This window comes from Erigeron canadensis, chromosome 6 (genome assembly GCF_010389155.1).
Source record: "Erigeron canadensis isolate Cc75 chromosome 6, C_canadensis_v1, whole genome shotgun sequence".
Taxonomy (NCBI): domain Eukaryota; kingdom Viridiplantae; phylum Streptophyta; class Magnoliopsida; order Asterales; family Asteraceae; genus Erigeron; species Erigeron canadensis.
Genome location: NC_057766.1, coordinates 15,506,504 through 15,526,654, shown reverse-complemented (window position 1 = coordinate 15,526,654; position 20,151 = coordinate 15,506,504). Strand labels below are relative to the sequence as shown.

The following is a 20,151-nucleotide window of genomic DNA, read 5'->3' as shown; positions in this document are numbered from 1 at the left end:
ATCTGAAGAGAAGAGAAGAGAATGTACCTTTTTGACGGTAACATTTACCCACTGACTTAAGGAGACTTGATCTTTCGTCAGCGCATCACCATCAGTGAGTGCCATCAGGCACATGGTGTCAACATAATCTTCATCGTTTGACTCATCGGAGTCCGCCCAATAATGTTCTTCAGCAACCAGCCCTTTGGCTGGTGTTTTGGCCTCCTCAGTTTCAGCCATCTTAGCCTTCAGCTGATAGTATTTGTTCTTGTACTCATCAGCGGACTTAGAAGAGTTAGCTTTAGGAGCTGCTGGAGTGGGAATAGATTCCCTGCACTCCTTTTGGTAATGGCCTTTTCTGCCACACCCCCAGCATTCTTCCTGTGATTTATCAACAGGAGGTTTGTAAGGAGCAACCGACTTATGGTTGTTCCATTTTCTGGAATATTTCTTTCCAGCAAGAAGAGCAAATTCCATTAAGTCACTAAACATCTCTTGTTTTCATCAGCATCAAGCTCATCAACAAGAGTTTGAATAGGATCAGGAAGATTTGTTGAGGTGCTGGCACCATCATAGAGATTGATGGGCTCAACAAAAATAAGAGAAAGAGGGTCAGAAATAAGTTAGGCAGACGTGTTGGAGGAGTTAGAAGGGCCAGCATGTCTTCGAGCTTCAGCAGATGCTCGAATGTTTTGAGCCAAAGCCTTCTCTTCAAATTGAAGAGTGCCAAACAGTTCCACAAGATCGAAATTTTGGATCTGCTTGGTGGTACGAAGGATTTGTCTCAAATTTTGCCACTTAAGAGGAAGAGAATCGATGAATTTGTGACATACTTCAAAGTTATCATGAGCGATGCCGACATTTGTCATGTCATTGAGCAACCCTTTTTAAAGCGAGTATAGGTGCCCTCGAGAATTTCATCGGGAAGAGAATAGAAATTTTCATAAGCACGATTTAAATCAATTTTCTTTGTTTTAATTAGGTCAGCAGATTCTTCATAGGTGTTGACTAGTCTATCCCATACTTCTTTTGAAGAGGGATATTTGATGATGAGCTTCATGATGTCAGTAGGGAGAGTGATAACAATCATGTTTTTAAGTCTGGCATCAAGATTAACCAGTTCACGCTCTTCATCAGTCCATTGGACCTTTGGCTTTACCAGGTCAGTCACAATCTCAGGAGCATCAGGTTTGGCTCTTGGAGTTCTTTGGACTTACATGGGTATGTATGGACCCTCAGTTAATATTGTCATTAAGTAAGGTTCCACACCAGCAATGTGAAGAAGCATTCTCTCCTTCCAAGACCCAAAATCTTTGGGCTCGAATTTAGGAGGAATAGACACATAACCAAAGTCACGTGTGTTTACAAGGATGGGAACTGAAGTTATGTTCTTGTTTTAGAGAAAAGAAGTTTTCAAGAAAAGAGAAGAACAAAAATTAATGTATACACAAGAAGGCAAACAAATCTTGTTCCAATGATTTAGGAATAGTGGCTCTGATACCACTTGACATTCCACAGATTGCACAACTTGTATTATAATTAAACTAGACAAGGAAGTAGATAAGAAGATAATCAACAAGAACAATAACAAGTTCCAATGTAACATATCTATGCAAGTATAATCATATGTATCATTGATTAAACGATGAATACATGGTCGATATTACAAACTTGACTTACAAGAATACAAATGAACAAAGTAATTGCTAAGTCTATACACACTACAAACTTAAACAATTACAAGCAAAGTGATACACACACACTTTTTCAAGGTGACTAACAAACATTTTATGTTGCGCTTGTGTTGCCTTTTATAGAGGAGAATTAGGGCAACACAACCTTACAATGATAGTGACTTGATGGTGGTTGTCGACCTTTCATTGGCTCGAAGTACTTGCATGCCTGAGCCTTTGTCTTCTTTACCAAATCGGGAATGAAAGAGAAAACCCTTGCTTTGGTCCCAACTGTACCTTTGCCATACAAGGCAAATTATAGTTGGAAGAACCACCATGTGAATCTTGTCTTCATCTGGTTTGAATTCTTCTCGCCATAACAAACATTTGGGCAGCATACAACCCGCTGAAAAGAGTCACTAGACTCGCTGACGACACACGTCAGCGAGGAAATCTTATCAGCGAATCCAAGACTCAACACAAATAGATAATCAAAATTAAAATTCCAAAAGTAGCTCGACCATATTTCATATTTATTACTAAAATTCCTAATATGCTAATAGAATAGAAAAACAATACTCCATATCTATTTGTCGACAGATAGATTTTCCACTATCGCAAGAGTAGCTCGACCAGGTTGTATGATATTTGAAAATTTAAGATCCTACATCATGGTTTAGCATTGTTCCATCTCAAACTTTATTTCTGCAATTAAATGAATACAATAATGTGTTAATGTTGTTGATTGTTCCATGCCAACTCCTGCTAATAGGGTTGTGGCTATATATTGATAGTTTTTATTGGCCTATTATATTCATGGTTATTTTATGAATAAATATACACAAAAAGTAGTATAAAATAATCAATTGGAAGCAAAAAAATGTACTGCAAATGGAATTATGACTGATAACATTTTACTATCACCATAAATAACATAGACGAAATAAAAAGAAGTAATATGCTATAAAAGCAATCTTAGAATGAAAAAGACTTACATAAACATAAAAGAACTTACAGTTACATTATCGTCAAAGGAATTGTGATTGGAAAGCAGGGTTAAAAAAATTGTATTGATTAAGAAAACAAGGAGGGCATTGACCTAAATGGAAGGAATATTTTAGCGGCTATTTTTCAATGGAGGAAAGGGTATAGTGTTCCTAAAATTAAGAAGTGATTAAAATGAGAATTTTTATTAATTAAAAGATAACTTGGGTATAAATGTAATTAAGAAAGTTTTAAAGAGTATGTATGTAATTTTCCGTATAACAAAATGGTTCCGTGACATACATATTAATACGTGGTAATATATATTTTTTATTTAGTTTAAAGATTAAAATAAAAATTAAAAAGTAACTGGCTATTTATGCGGAGTTAAAAAAATGTTTTAATTGGTTTAATTCTTTTTTGGATTTTGTTAAATACAACCCTTAATGTTACAGTTAAGGTGTATTAATTAATTAATTGTATACTTAATATAAAATTTTAGAGTATAAATTTTTAATATGAAAATTATAAATTTTTTATGCATGTTCATTTTTTTTTTTAAAAAGAAATTGTTTTATTAGAGTCTCACATAACCAAAAGTGTAAAACATACTTTTCAAAGCCCTATTAATTACCACTCTATGTTATATACTCCAAAAGAGGAATCATTTCCAACATTTTCTTCTCCTATATCCATCTTGATCACCAAAATAACACAAAGATAAAAAAATATTAATAATAACCCTGATCCGATCGAACCTACATCAAAAAAGAAAAAAGAAAATGCAATACAAAAACCTTGGTCGATCTGGGCTAAAGGTATCCCAGCTATCCTATGGCGCCTGGGTAAGTTTCGGCAACCAAATCGATGTCAAAGAAGCCAAAACCCTTCTTCAATGCTGCCGTGACAACGGCGTAAACTTCTTTGATAACGCTGAAGTTTACGCCAACGGCAGAGCTGAAGAGATCATGGGTCAAGCCATCCGAGAACTCGGGTGGAAAAGATCAGACATTGTTGTGTCTACAAAGATCTTTTGGGGCGGGCCTGGCCCGAATGACAAAGGATTGTCAAGAAAACACATAATTGAAGGTACCAAAGCTAGTTTGAAAAGATTGGATATGGAGTATGTTGATGTGATTTATTGTCATAGGCCTGATTTGTGTACTCCAATTGAGGAAACTGTAAGGGCTATGAATTATGTGATTGATCATGGTATGGCTTTTTATTGGGGGACTAGTGAGTGGTCTGCTCAGCAGATTACTGAGGCCTGTGAGATTGCGAAAAGGTTGGATCTTGTTGGTCCTATTGTTGAACAGCCCGAGTATAATATGTTTGCCAGGCATAAGGTATCTGCTTTGTACATCTGGATCTTTTATTTGGTGATTGGTGTAATGTTGATTTAGGGGGTGTTTGTTTGGCCTAGCTTTTTTACAAGTGTTTTTTTTAACTTATACCTTATCGTAACACGGTAAAAGATAGTGTTTGGATTGGCTTATTAACTTATTAGCTTATTAGTGTTATAGGTTAATAAAGGTCCTAGTGTTTTTGAGATTGTGTTTTATTAAAGTGGTTTTTCCAAATGATGAGGTTAACAATAATATATGCTCATGTATAAATTATATTGTCTACCCTCCCTAGAAATTTTAAGACTTCAACCTTTTAAGTTAAGACACAATCTTACCCATTCATCTTTAACATGATAGATCAAGACCATCCATTCTCATCTTAATCTTAATATATACTATAACACAATTGAACTAATGACTTATTAACTAATCAAATAGCTTAATTTTATCAAATTAATTTTCGCTTATGTCATCATTTAGATTATTTATAAATTAAAAATCCTAATAATCATTATCCAAATGTATTATTATATTACTATTTATTTTAATTTGTAGAAAAAGTCTTATTAATTTACACTTTTTTGTTTTCCATCAATAATTTACACTTTTTAGGCCTAAATACTTAATTTATTTTTATTTTAACCATCAACTTGAAAACTTTTTTTTATATATATAATTATATGTAACCATCAAATTGAGAGGTTTTTGTTCTTGTTTTTTTAGAACGACAATATTTATATATTTAATTATTTAATGTTACAATTGTCACTCAAATAGAGTCCTAATTGTTATAAAAGAATATGAAAACAATCCTAATTGACATCTAATTATCATAGGACAGGTGATTGAAAAATAAACCAATTCGTGTTACGGCCTGTATCATCATCAAAATACATATACTTGAATGTCAAGTACAAGATCACAAGCATATTTATGTTCTAATTTTTAATTATCTTTCATAATAATATCACATATGAGTACAACTAGTTTAAAATAATTTTATAATAGGAAAATTATTGTAGCATGTGTCTTGTGGAATGAATACGACAAACAATTTCATCAATATGTCTCAGCTAATAATGGCAGTGATGAACCTGTGATTATTGTATTACAACTTGTAAGGTATAACACCTAGAACCGTATATCTTCAAAATTATAAACTTTTATGAAATAAATGTATGAAGATCTAATATTGATAATATCGTAACCCCGTGTCCAGTGTTGGACACGGGTCTAAAATCTAGTATTGTACTAAACACAATAAGGTCATTTGACACTTTTTAATTATAACAAAAGGATAATGGTCCCTTCATAATTGACTATTTGTGGTCCCTTATGGTCCATTCATATTTCTCCCTCCCTTTCTCTTTTTCTCTTCATTTTTCTCTATCTCCCGGATTTCAAGAATTCACCGTATCACACATTTCAAACTCCGGAGTCAAGAACATGGATAAAAGTAGGAATTATTGTCTCCGCCGCTATGCGCGGGAAATTTTTCTAGTTTTTCATAAATGGGTATGTCGGATTCGTCAAACCTATATATTAACTTCTACTTGAATTCGGCCACTAGGGTTTAACATACGTGAGTAAAGTATTTGCTCAAAAAAAGTAAAAAATAAACGTAACGCGTGCTGGGAACGACTTGGTTTTATTGTCAGGATTGTCAAACCTTACGTTTGACACAGTGGGTTTCAACAAACCCGTGCAGACACAATTTTGGTAAACCTGGGATTAGAAGGGTCAAAGTGAAACCTGTGGTTGTGATACCCAACTACACCAGTTTTGAACTCTTTTTTTTTGTTAAAACTATCAGGGCTGCTTGAATATTGTTGTTTAAGCTTTTAGAAAGCAATCAAGAATAAGCTACTTGGGTAAGAAAAAATATGAAATATGTTTATTAGTGTACTATAGTTTTAACTTTTAAGTGAGGTTAAAGTTGCCAGAAGATAACGTGTACTTACAAGAAATGTTTTTCGTGTGGTCAACTGGTCATGTGGTTAATGTTTCTTTTTAAATGTTGGTTTGGGTCACAGGACTCTTTAATAGAGTTTTAAAACGGTAGCTGACCTTGTGAAACTATGAATGTTCAAATGGGTAATTGAATTAAACCCTTTACGCGGTTTTTGACCATGTAATTTGAGTACAATGGCCCAAAGAACAACAAAAGTGCACTAGACATATGAAGGTTTATGGATAAGTACATTATACTTTTATGACTTTAACCTTGTATAGTTTTTAAGAAAGTCGTTAAGTTATAGACACTTGAACTATGAACTCTCAAAGATGTTTATGAATATTATTATGGTTTATATTGGATGAGTGAAATGGATCAGTTATTGAATTTGGTTTTGTTTGTTTACTATTTTCTTTTCTTTTCTGGTGTCTTGAAGGTTGAGAATGAGTATCTTCCTTTGTACAACAACTACGGGATTGGGTTGACAACTTGGAGTCCACTTGCATCTGGGGTTTTGACTGGGAAATACAATTCAGGAGTTCCAGCTGATAGTCGGTTTGCATTGGAGAATTACAAGGTACTTGTATGGTTGAAACTCCTTTATTCAGAAATATGGTCAAAGCATGTCGGCTTTTGTTCAACCGTCAACACTTTTTAGTCTATATTGGTACGGATTTTCGATATCAATATATTAAATATTAATAAGAAGTCATACATGTTAAGAAAGTTTCTAATTTGTTTAACTAAGTTGATTTAGGAGTTTAAATTTTTTTTTAAGGACACTTTGATTGCTTTTGAATCGGTTGTTTTAGCCAAGGATTTTTATTTGACTTGTTGGGCTTGTAATGTAATCCCACATGACCCGTATCCATGAATTTGTGTTAAGAACTTAAGATTACTACCTAAAATGCCGGTAGCCTTCGGGTCTACTTGTATCATACCCCCACCAAATATTCATTGATGAACCAAATTGGAATAACAATCATGGGTTCAAATCTTGGGATAAAGCACTCTGTCCCTGGGTTTAACTCCCTAAAGATGGTATCCAATGATAGGCGAACATTGCATGGTCCCCTTGGGGATGGGTCACTTGGTGTTTGAAGGGCAAACAAGTTCAAGGGTTTTCTGCGGATTTAAACCCTTTTGGAAAATTTCCAGTTACGATCACTATCATAGGTTTTTGGATGATTGTTTTTATCCCATTGTAATTCTTGGGGATCTGTATGAACTATGAACACTATTGATTTGAGAAAATTTCACAGTATACAAAGAAATAGACTTAAAGCTATACTTAGCTGACTAACTCGCACAAGAACCGGGCTATGTTAGTGATGTCATAGCTATGAACAAATGCATTGAAATATTTAAAAATTAGAATCAGCCTTGTCACTGCACTGTACTGCTTTGTCTTGTATAAATTAAAATAATAATCTTGCGTGACATTCAATGATTATAAACTTTGCAAGATTACTAACATTCAGTCCCTCCCAGAGTTATTTATTCATGTCGCTAAGCAAGATATAACTAACACGCTGTCACTAACGAAAATAGATCTTACGTGACATTCAATTTCGGGTGTTTGATGATAACTGAGAATCTGTGTTTATAGGAAGTTCCCAGTTCAAAAAAGTTGATGACTTTAATTTTAGTCCAGAAAATCAGTTAATTTTTGCTATTGGTTGGTATTTAGACTACATAAATTGTTAAGGATTCCCTGAACTATTTGCCAACTCAAACATTGAAAATATCATAGATAAAAGGAGTATAATTTACGAAAGAATATGTTCAGAATACGTTGCTTTATTTTGTTTCTATGTATATTACATATGACTAGCACGGTACCACCGTAATGCGGCGGTGGTGGCCGTGAGGGCAGTCTGGTGGTGTCGTCGACGGGTGGTGATCGCAGCGACTATTGGCGCCTTGGTGGTGAAGGTGTCGAGTGGTGTAGGTTGATGTAAATGTAACTGATGTAAAGGTGGTGGTGAGAATATTTTAGAAAATAAGGGACTCGTATAAATTAATTCATTAAGAGTAGAATGGTCATTTCGCAACGCTTCTTTTCTACAAAGGTGTATAACCTTTATATATTAGTATAGAAGTACAGAAGTATAGATTTTTATTTTAAAGTGTTGTGTATCAATATGTCTTCAGAACTTGGCAAGCCGATCGTTAGTGGATGATGTGCTCAAGAAAGTTAGGAACTTGAAACCACTTGCAGATGAACTAAATGTTCCCATGTCTCAGCTTGCAATTGCATGGTGTGCTGCAAACCCTAACGTCTCATCAGTTATTACCGGTGCTACCAAGGAGTATCAGGTCAGAATACATCACGTCACCCTATCACAGTCTGAATTTCTTGTACATTCTTGTTATAGTTATTCCAGTTCCTAACATTCCTAGTCACTAAAATTTTCGGGTTACCGTCACAATTTTCAGATTGTAGAGAACATGAAAGCTATTGATGTCATTCCTAAGCTTACACCTGATGTGATGGAGAAGATCGAAGCTATTGTTCAGAGCAAACCAAAGAAGCCAGAATCATTTAGGTGAAGAAATCATTAGCAAATTATCCTATTCATGGCTAAAACATTAGATGTGAACGTCTGTTACTCTTGTTAATTATTTTCAGATTTCAAACTTCAAAGAGTGTGTTATAAACATACCCTCATTTAAAACTTTATTAGTCTGTTGTGAACCCTGTATCTTCTTTAGGGTGGTTATCAGTCTATTACTTTGTGATAGCGAGTCAAAAGGGTTGATGATTGAATGAATGATGGGTGCATTTCCTTTCGGTATCAAGTTGCTTGTAACTTGTTGACTAAATAAATTAAAAGCATTCTGTCGTGGGGTTTCTTAGAATGTATGGTTAATCTGATGGCGTTGATGTGTTCATAGAATAACTGATATGTAAGAAAATATTTTTGTTTTCCCTTTTGTAACTATGGTGACTCAACCATTATTTATAATGATTTACTGCTGGCTGAAAGTATTTTTTTTGTGGTTCAACCCAGCCCGGACGTAGGCCTTGTTCAACACTGGTCTATCCCGACCTATTACACAGCCACATGTCTTGCCGAATTTTTTTTTTTTTGGTAAAGGGGAATTTAAAACCCAGTTATCTTTTATACATCACCCAAAAACAATTATTATAAGTAGTAGTGCAGAATACCATACTAGTTCATGCATACAACAATCCCATATGTATCTTACACAAGCAAAATAGCAAACTATCTAAAAATACATATCACAAGCTTTCAAAAAGAATTCAGATTCCTAGTTTCCTATCTTTTCTCATTTTTTAGCGAGTTATTTGATCGCGGCTACGTTTGTAGTTGAGCTAGATAGCTGATATACTAGATAGCTGATATCTTGCTAACGGATTAAGGGAGGTAGTTTAATTAGGGTTTCTATCTTTAGGGTTAGGGCTTCTGTTCGTTATTTTTTCTTTTTCTTTTTGAGCTTCTTATCCTGCATGGTATTATGGGAACTTAATTTATTAAGGTGTTCCAAAACCGGCTAGGACGCCCATTAAGGTTTTAAGTCGTGATAATTTGAATTCTGGTTTGATGGATGATGGCGCTTCAGGAGAGAAGAAAAACGCTTCATCATTGAATGATGTTCATGATGAAGTGCTGAAGAACCAGGAGGTCCCCCCTATGCCCGATTTACCTAAATCCCCTCCTGAATCGTCTAATACTTTTTCATCTCATTATGGGGAAAAGGCTGGAACGTATTATGAAAATACACCACAGAATGGTGTTAACTATGGGCAAGTTAGCAATCCTCCTGCAGGAAACGGGGAGAATGCAATTGCAAATAAAGTTCTTGTTTCTTCTATGAACACGAATATATCTTATGCTGACAAACTCAAAGGAAAGGGAGTGGGTAGTGATACGACTACTGATATGGCTGGTAAGAAAGCTAATTTTCGTTATATACCCATGAATTCTGAGGTGGAGGGCATTGATGTGACTATACCCATTGAATCTGTTAAAATGGTTACAAGTCGATTTTCTAGTTCATTGTATGGCTATTTTCTTGGAGAGCGCCTTGCGTTTCCCGTGGTTGAAAACTATGTAAAGAACACTTGGGCTAAATTTGGTTTGAAACGTCTTATGATGAATGATGCGGGATTCTTTTTTTTTCAGTTTAGTTCTAAACAGGGCATGGAGCAAGTACTGGAGAGAGGACCGTGGATGATTACATCTAATCCAATTATATTCAATATATGGACTCCGGATACCTGCCTGACTAAACATGAGATTCTCTTTAGTTGCTTTTACGGAAGATGGTCTAGGTATGATTGCATCTAAAATTGGCAAGTCGTTGATGTTGGATTCATATACAAGTTAGATATGCTTTTCATCATGGGGTCGACATAGCTATGCAAGGGCGTTAATTGAAGTTGATGCAAGTAATAAACTTCGTGATGAAATAGTGATTGTGATTCCAAATCTTCATGGGGAAGGAGTAACAAAGCAAACGATCACTGTGGAGTATGAATGGAAGCAACCACATTGTTTACATTGCAAAGTCTTTGGACATGATAACAAGAGCTGCTCACATCTGGTAAAACCCATGAAAAACAACACTTTGATGATGGTTTTACTGATGTTGTGAGAAGGAGGCAGAAACGGAAAACAGAACAGCAAAAGACCAAGTAGGCTGAAGGATTTCGAGTTAATAAAATTAAACAGAAGTGGATTCATAAACAGAAACCAGTTGCGAGCACCTCTAACATTATTGAGGCTGGAAAAGTGGACAATGGTAAATTAGAAAAAAACTCTAACATTAATGAGGCTGGAAAAGTGGACAATGGTAAATTAGAAAAAAAAAAGATTGGTGAAGCACAACAACATTCGACTTCAACTTCAACGGGACATACAGTCACAATATCTAATCCATATGATGCATTAGCAGATCTAGATAATGAAGGTGGTGCAAAAAATGATACCTATGGTGCGGATTCGGATGATGATGAAGTTCTTCTCGAGACAGCACAAAATTTGTTGATTATATTGTAAATGAGGGGGAAGCACTCCCGGTAATCTGAATTCCAATGGTTAGTTTGGCATCTTGGAATATTCGGGGATTGAACCAGACCCCGAAACAAAAAGAGGTTCGGCATCTTATTTCTAATAATTCTCTTTTGCTTTGTGTTATTCTTGAATCTCATTTATCTTATGCCAATCTGGATAGAGTGTGTTCTAAGGTATTCCTTAATTGGAGTTGGACTTCAAATATTAATTTGCGTAATAAAGGAGCTAGGATCATTATCGGGTGGGATCCTCGTGTATTTGATGTTATGGTACTTTCGCAATCTGATCAAGTCATCCATACACAGTTATATTTGAAAAATGAAAAGAAGATGTTCTTGGGATCATTTGTTTATGCTCATAATCACTACATTGATAGGCGTGAACTTTGGAATAACTTATATTGTCATAAAGGTTTTGAAGCGGGAAAAACTTGGTGTATTTTTGGTGATTTTAATGTTACTCTTAGCTCACGTGATAAAGCATCTAGCTCATTGATTATTGATATATCCATGCGTGAATTTTGCGATTGTGTTGAAGCTGTGGAACTAAATGATGTCAATAGAATCGGTTTACAGTTTACTTGGAACCAAAAGCCAAAGGCCAACATGGTTTGTTAAGGAAAATTGATCGTATCATGGCTAACTTAGAGTTCTTAAAAGACTTTGTTGGGGCGACAGCTATTTTCAAGCCTTATCTCAATTTTGATCACACCCCAACAATCCTCAAACTGCCTATAAAACCAAAGTTTAAGCGAAAGCCTTTTAAATTTGCTACTCTTATAATTCATGATAACAGGTTTAAGAAGGTGGTTCGACAACATTGGGATAACCAAGTTGCTGGAGTTCAAATTTTCCGAGTTGTCCAGAAATTAAAATTGCTGAAAAAGCCTCTACGTAAGCTGCTTGTGGACAAAGGAAACATCCATTCGAATGTGATAGAGCTTCATGCAGAACTGGAAATCGCTTAAAGTAAATTGGACAACGATCCTCATAACCATGTTCTGCGTGCAGAGGAAGCTACTCATATCCAAGCTTTCAATGAAGCATTACTTGAAGAAGAAAAGTTTCTTAAACAAAAAGCAAAGGTTGAATGGTTACGGGTAGGTGATTCTAACTCGGCCTATTTTCATAAGGTTGTGGAAAGTCGAACAACCCGCAATCAACTGTATTCATGATTCTGATGGCAGACTTGTTGATGGTGTTGAAGTGTATGATGCTTTTGTTACTCATTATACTAAATTTCTTGGTACTTCTAACAACGTTAGCTTGTTAAGTTTGGATGGATTAATTTCAAAGTTTGTCACTCAAGAACAGGCTACTAGCATGATTCGCATGGTTACTGATGATGAAGTTAATAATGCTATGTTTTCTATGGGTGACGACAAATCTCCTAGCCCTGATGGATTTACGGCAGCATTCTTCAAAGGAGCATGGGATATTATTGGTGCTGAAGTAACAGATGCGGTTAGAGATATTTTCATCAGTGGGAAGTTACTAAAGGAACTGAACCATATTGTTATTGCTCTTATCCCCAAGGTTTTACCTCCTTCTGCGGTAACTGACTTCCGACCTATCTCTTTATGCAATATCTTATTTAAATGCATTAGTAAGATTATTGCAAATAGGATTAAAGGTTGTTTATCTGATATTGTGAGCATCAATCAGTCTGCATTTATCCCTGGTAGAAGAATTTCTGACAATATTCTTCTGACGTAAGATTTAATGCATAATTATCACATGAATAAAGGCCATCCTAGATGTGCTTTTAAAGTCGATATTCAGAAAGCTTATGATACTGTTGATTGGGGCTTTCTAAGATCTATTCTGGTGGCTTTTGACTTCCCTGCTCAAATGGTTGATTGGATTATGGTGTGTGTGTCATCTGTCACTTATTTGATCAGCATCAATGGCAATATTCATGGATACTTTAAAGGTAAACGAGGTCTTAGACAGGGTGACCCCCTGTCACCATACTTGTTTACTCTCATGATGGAGATTTTGACACTACTCTTGCAGCGTAGTGTATCTTTATCAGATTCATTCTCTTTTCATCACCAATGCTACGAACATAAATTGATTAACTTATGCTTTGCTGACGACCTATTCATATTTATGAGGGGCAATGTGGAATCGGCACAGGTTATTATGGCATCTTTGGAACAATTCAAAGCAGCTTCTGGTCTTTCTCCTAGTTTGCCAAAAAGTACAGCTTATTTTTGTAATGTGATAAGCTCGGTTAAAACAACAATTCTTCATATTCTACCATTTGATGAAGGACGATTACCTGTGAAGTACCTCGGTGTACCACTAGTCTCTTCTAGATTGGTACCGTGATTGCAAAGAATTAGTTGAGAAAGTTCAGCTGAGAGTTCATGACTGGCACAACAAGTTACTTTCTTTTGCAGGGCGCCTTCAACTAATTAATTCGGTATTGTCAGCTATCCATGTCGATTGGTCTTCGGTTTTTATCCTTCCCCAGAGCACTATTCTAGACATTGAACGAATCATGCGTGGTTTCTTGTGGTGTCATGGTGATATGCAAAAAGGAAAAGCCAAGGTAGCCTGGGATGATGTCCGTCTCCCAAAAGAAGAAGGAGGACTTGGAATCCGTAAGCTACAACCCTTTAATGTCGCCTTTTTTTTCTATTTATATATGAAATTGTAAAGTAGAAATTTGAGCTAGATTCTTGCAATTATGGTGTTAGTGTGTGAAAAGGTGTTTGTGTGTGTTTGGAGGTTAGGGATGAAGATTGAGAGAGAATTAGAGTGGAATGATTGGAATTAATTAAGAAAATGGTAAAAGGCTTACAAATAATGTGTGGAAGGGGGTTATTTATATCATAACTCTAAGTTTCACTAATGCCCCTTCTACCTCTAAAATACTCACATTTTAACACCATTTTTTTTTATCTCTAACAGAAGTATCCTATCAAGGAAAGAATCTCTTTGGGTTCAATGGGTGCATACTTATAAATTACAAAATGAAAGCTTTTGGAATCTTCTTTTTCGAGGTCGTGAGTCCACTTACACAAGATGTTAATCAAGTACAAGATATAATACGAGTATAATAATAATGACAATTATATCAAGTAACCTGACTGGCAAGTGATTCTAATCTAGATGAAGACTAGTTAAGAATCACGATCCAGATGATGGATATGAACGAGTAAGATAATTAAGAACAATTGCTTGAAACTATATAAATACTAAATATAATCAAGTATTATGGCAATGAGTCAAGATGTATTTTTCCAAGTATTTTATTTATTGCTATAAACAAAATACAAAGGTTGTTGCGGAACAATGATAATCACACTTGTGAAAATATCTAAACAACCTAGAAATACAAATGATCTATCAACGAGGATTTACTCGTAAGAATACTTAGAATAAATAACACACGTTGCAAATGCCAAAGTTCCAAGCATTTTTGCAAGTGTGAGAAGTCTTATATTTATAGGCAAACATGTCTTGATGACATGGCAGATGCCGTACAAATATGGTTTGGTGCATTTATTGATTTGTTGGACAAATCCATAACATGTTTGTTTAAGGTAAAGTATGTAAGTTTCTTTGGTGTGACTTGACATACTTTATTCCCAACCTTTTGCTAAAACTATCCCAATCACAGGTATAAAGGTATTAACCGGGTAAAGGTAGTTTAAAGCCTGCAAAAACACTTCCTCGTAATCAGTGTAAAAGTGTTGTAAATACTTTTACACTGAGCCTCTTCAGTTTCTTCTTCAGATAAGATCTTCTCTGAGCTCTGCTTCTGAGAGGATCTTCTTCTTCAGTCTTTAGTCTTTGACTTCAGTCTGAATGTCTTTAGTGTTGGTTGATTCTAAAACTGAAGTGAAGCTTCAGTGAGCTTTATTCTGAATGACTTCAGAATCCTGAGCAAGCTTCCTTCACTAAACTTCAACTATTTTGAACAAATCATACTTAGTCGATTTTCGACCTAACAAATTCCCCCTATTTGTTCTAAAATAGTGCATGCATTTTAGACTTCTATCTATACAAGTTTGTAAGTCTAAAAATGAAAGTTTTGGTTTAAGTTGTAAAATATTTCTAAGGACATCTTATAGATCATTGATGCCTTAAGAAAATTTTCTTGTTGTTTTTATAACTTAAACTATTTCCTATCAACTTATTGTAACTTGCAACTATATAAATGATACTGGGATGAGTTCAGTTACAAGTACATAATAAAATGAAAAATATTTACAAGTACAAATATTTACAATGTAAACAAGCTACTTCTTTGCAGGCCTTGAGCCAGAAGGTGCATCAGTAGCCTTCCTCTTGGGTGAACCAACCTTGCCAAACAGCCTTCCTTCCATCTCCACCTTGGCCTTCATTTTTTGTTGAATTCTTGACATCCAAGCGCCAATCAGGTGAGACTTAGGCTTTCCCTTCAGATCATGTATCATTTCTCTATGCTTAGAGATCCAAAACTCGTGTACAGAAACTTGCTTATATTCTTCTTCTGCCCTTCCTTCTTTGCTTACAATCAAATCAAACAACCTCAGACCATCTTCTTTAACAACTTCAACATCCAGAATCTTTGCAGGATTAGACCTGTGTTTCATGTAATACTCATATTGATCTTTCTCATGTTTATTCTGAATCTGAACAGTGTCTTCAGAAATTGGTATGAAGGTCAAAAGGTCAAAATCATGAGAATGTTTCCTTGATGATCTTGGGCCAGTAAGCTTTGGCTTCTGGGGTGGCTTGTTCAGTTGCCTCTCAACTTTCTGAACTTCAGCTAGAATTTCCTTCTTCTTTATCTCCATCTCACTCATTCGATTTTTGATCAAGTCCTCAATAGACATCTTAAATGTGAGACTTTCTAGCTTTTGTTCCAGAGGTGAGTAATTCTTCCCACACTCATATTTTTCCATCTCTGCAATTGGAGTTAAGAAGCAACTTCTCATGTTCTTAACCTAAAATTGGAGTTAAGAAGCAACTTCTCATGTTCTTGCACATCTTTGAGCATGTTTCGATCTTCTTCAGAGAACATAGCAGATGGAGGTAGGGCAACAACTTGTGGTTTCTTGAGAAAGGTCAGAATTTCATCCAACTGTTTTGACTGGTTCTGAATCTTTTGATCAAGGCTTGACATAGAATTCTTGACTTCAGTAACAACTTTGTCGACCTTATCATTTGTATCTTTTGTAAGTTCGGAGACCATCAATCTGACCTGCTCTGTAACCTTTTGTCACTGAAACTGAAATCTGAGAGATTAATTCCTAAGAGATTGCAGACTCCAGTTTCTCAGCCACATTTTCACCAACAGAAATCCCAAGTGCTTTATCATCGAAACTTGGTTTCTTCACCAACTCATTGACTTCCTTCCCGACTGCCAAGACATCTAGTTTCATCATTTCAACTGAGGAAGTCAGATTTGCAATAACAGAATTCTGAACATCCCTTTTGGTCAGTCTGAAGGCTTCACCAATAGCCCTGCTGATGTTATTACAAGCATCCACCAATTCATTTAGCTTCCTAGCCACTAATCCTTCAATGCTAGCAATCTTTGTAAGTTCTGTACCCATAAAGATCTGGGCACCCTTAACATCTGCCAAGGACTTGGTGTTGGCAATCAGAGATTTAGATAAGCCCTCAACCTGAGAAGTAGGTTTTGGACTTCGGCATGTTGTTTCTCTAACCGTGCTTCCATGCTCAGAGGAGGAGGAGGTTGAGCAGAAACAGAAGCAATAAAGGGAAGTGTACGAAGACTAGCCAGAGTTTTATCCAACATAGCATCTGAAGGACCCTCAGATTCAGTCTCTGAATCAAGTTCCTTTTCTTGTTCTTCTGGTGCATCGTAATTCCTTCTTGGTGGTACATCATGAATTTGTGGGTGAAGATGGGGTGTTGGTGTGAAATTTGGTGGAATCTGGGAGATGTGACATATGCAGGAGTTATATTTGGTGGAAAGTAGGGTGTTGGTGTGAAATTGGAGGTAGTTGATATGGAAGATCATCTTGTTGAAGTTGTAACATTTCTTGGGTATTTGGGGGAGGAGGCATTGGGGCGTTCAAGAGGTTGAAGGTTGGCTCAGAATCCGAATGATTCTCCTCCAATAAATCCTCATCGAACTCAAAATCAGCAAGAGAATCCAGATTCTCCTGAGTTGGCTCATCTTCTTCCCAGATATTAGCCGAAGCTACTATTTGATCAGATATGCCCTGGTCCAGATGACTAGCATCTGAACCAGCACCTGGTTCAACATCTGCAGCAGTTGCATCGTTACCAGTCAAAGTAGGCTCTACCGAAGCATCTTGGCCTGCAACAGTCGATACCGGAATTGCCTCAATAATTCTTGTGCTGTCCCCAAGAATCTCTTCATTGGCCGTAGAGGTTGAAACTTCAGTTTCCCTGGTTATCACCTGAGAAACATCAATAGTTTGTGCACAGAGAGAGTGTAAGATTTGTGAAGTTTCAGGGGGTGCTCGTGCAGACTCAACTTCTAATGTGTGTTGGGCTGACACACTTACATTTACTTCACCATCTCCTCCTAAAAAAGTTTTGGAGATGGTGGCTTGTGGGTTTCCCTTTTGACCTTCTCCTGGATCTTGTTGGGAAGATACAGAAGGCTGAGCTTGGGTAATAATATCCTTGGGTTGTAAGGATGGCTTAAATTTACGCAGTTTTAATAAACCCTTTGGTGATCCTGAGGAGTCTTTTGGGAGATCCTCAGGTTGGTCAATGGAAGATGTAGGTGGCGGGGTGGAAGAACTTGATTTGGATTTAAACAAGTTCAACATTTTGCCACTAGATGCACTGGTGGGTCTCACATTCTTTTGTGACTCGCCCAGTGATCTTTCTGAGCCAGCCGGTCGTGCTATGTCAGTTTTATTTTTACCAATTACCTGAAGCATTGTAGGAGATAGCTCAGGTTCTTCCTCAGATGTGGAGAGTCTGGAGAGATCTTTGCAGAATTCAGTTGCAGAGCTCTCCTGAAGATCATCTGCATATGCGTCTCCTAGAATATTGATAAAACAGATACTTAGGAACCTTAAGAACGCAATATGCACACTTCTTTTCCCTTTCAATTTTGACACCAACTGGGAAAACAACATTTCGGCATAATCAACATCCATTCCATGCCACAGATAATATCCCATCTCAACTTGGATCAAAGAGATCTGATCCAAACCACCATGGCTTCCACCAAGACATTTAACAATTTGAGTCCAGAAATACCTCCAACAGTTTTTAAAGCCAGACAGAAAAATGTGTCCAGAGGTTTTCAAATTTCCATCACCATCAAGCATTTGGTCATGGCCCATGTTCAACAAAACTTCCCTGAAGTTTGTTCCTTTCTTTCTGTTCATATATGCAGAGGATGGAGGCAAGTAGTTCAGATGTAGAGCCTCTTTGAACCCATCCAAAGTGATACTGCACTTCTTAGTTCCATTCTTAAGAGTGAAGGAGATAGATTTTCCATCTTTACTGATCTCCGCAGTGTACCAGAATTCTAATAGATACCTATGATATAGATTTTGGGGATCTGCAGTCAAGGCATAATGTAAAGGGCATGATTCAAGAAATCTGTTTATTCTGCCCATGAGAGTTTTGGATTTGGCATTTAGAGCCGCCTTGAAATTTTTCATATTGAACCTGATGGTTTTAAGTTCAAAGTTTTCCGGCCATAATGAACTTGCCTTCACCGCCGGTTTAGGAGGAGAGAATTCAAATGCTATTAGAGATTTGGGTTCCTTTGATTGTTTAGCCATTTGAAGATTGTGAATGAAAATGAAAGTGAAATGGATTTAGGGTTTGAGAATGTGAATTGAATGAAAGAATTTTGAGGGAATTTTCATAGAGAGAGAATGATGATTGGGGAGTGAATGAAAAATGAAATAAATGATGGAATGATTTTAGGAAAAAAGGTATTTATATTTTCAAGGGAATACGAAAGGATTTCCACGAAAATAAAAATAAAAAGATTTTGAATTTCAAACCTAATAAAATTTAAGTAATATTTTATTGAAAAGTAATTTTGATCGGGTTTGAAATCCGAAAATAATTTTGGGTATACGTCCGCATTTAATGCAACAACGACCATGACCCCACTTTTTCAAAAAGTATTCAACCATTTTTAATGCAAAAGCAATGATCATTTTTCTTTACGGTGCAAGTGGTATGACACGTCAGCAAAAAGGTATCTTTGTACAGTAAAAATCACGTGTCCACTTGCCAACCAGGTATCCACTTATATAATAAAAGGTTTTGAAGGACTTCAGATTTAATTTATTTAAATTCTGAGAGAGGTTAAGGAAGTGCAATCTGAACATTCTCATTTTCTAAAGTTCTGAAGTCTTCTCATATTCTGAGCTATTTCAGACAAAATAATTTCTAAGGCAAAAATTCCCCTTAGAGAAAAATTTTCTTTATTTGTAAAAATGTTTTTGTCAATTCCCCCAGAGATGCTACACAGGATTTAACATTCCTAACTCGCTGATGATATGTCTAAAAGTTTTAACATCCAAGGGTTTTGTAAAAACATCAGCTAGTTGTTTGTCAGTGAAAATAAAATGTAGCTCAATGTGACCTTTAATAATATGATCTCTGATGAAATGATACCTGAGATCAATGTGCTTGGTCTTAGAGTGCATGAAAGGATTGTGAGAGATTGCAATAACACTTGTGTTATCCCAAAAGATTGGAGTCTTTGTATAAGTAACACCATAATCAGTTAGTTGGTTTTTCATCCACAAAATTTGAGCACACCAACTGGCTGCAGAAATGTATTCTGCCTCTGCAGTGGATAGTGATACTGCAGTCTGTTTCTTGCTTGTTCAACTAACCAATTTGCCACCAAGGAAATGACAACCACCTGTGGTACTTTTTCTATTTATCTTACAACCTGCATGGTCATAGTCTGAATAACCCATTAGATCTAAACTTGAGCCTTTGGGATACCAAAGACCAAGTCTGGGGACACCTTTCAGGTATCAAAAAAATCCTATTTACAGCTTTTAGGTGTGAATCTCTGGGATCAGACTGAAATCTTGCACAAAGGCATGTCGCAAACATTGTCTACTTGCAGTTAAGTACATGAGGGATCCCACCATACCACGATAAAGTGTGGGCTCCACTTCTTTTCCATTTGGATCTGAGTCAATTAAAAGTGGTGCTGAAATAGGAGTGTTTTTGGATGAAACT

General features: G+C 36.1%; 1 protein-coding gene across 1 annotated transcript; it reads left to right on the top strand.

Annotated features, from left to right (window-relative positions):
• Positions 1–3,298: 3,298 nt before the first annotated feature.
• Positions 3,299–8,798, top strand: LOC122605422 (probable voltage-gated potassium channel subunit beta). The gene is made up of 4 exons (XM_043778373.1): positions 3,299–3,982; positions 6,373–6,513; positions 8,091–8,255; positions 8,376–8,798. Exons 1-4 carry the CDS (start codon positions 3,419–3,421, stop codon positions 8,487–8,489), a joined length of 984 nt encoding a protein of 327 aa, XP_043634308.1. The 5' UTR covers positions 3,299–3,418; the 3' UTR covers positions 8,490–8,798.
• Positions 8,799–20,151: the final 11,353 nt, after the last annotated feature.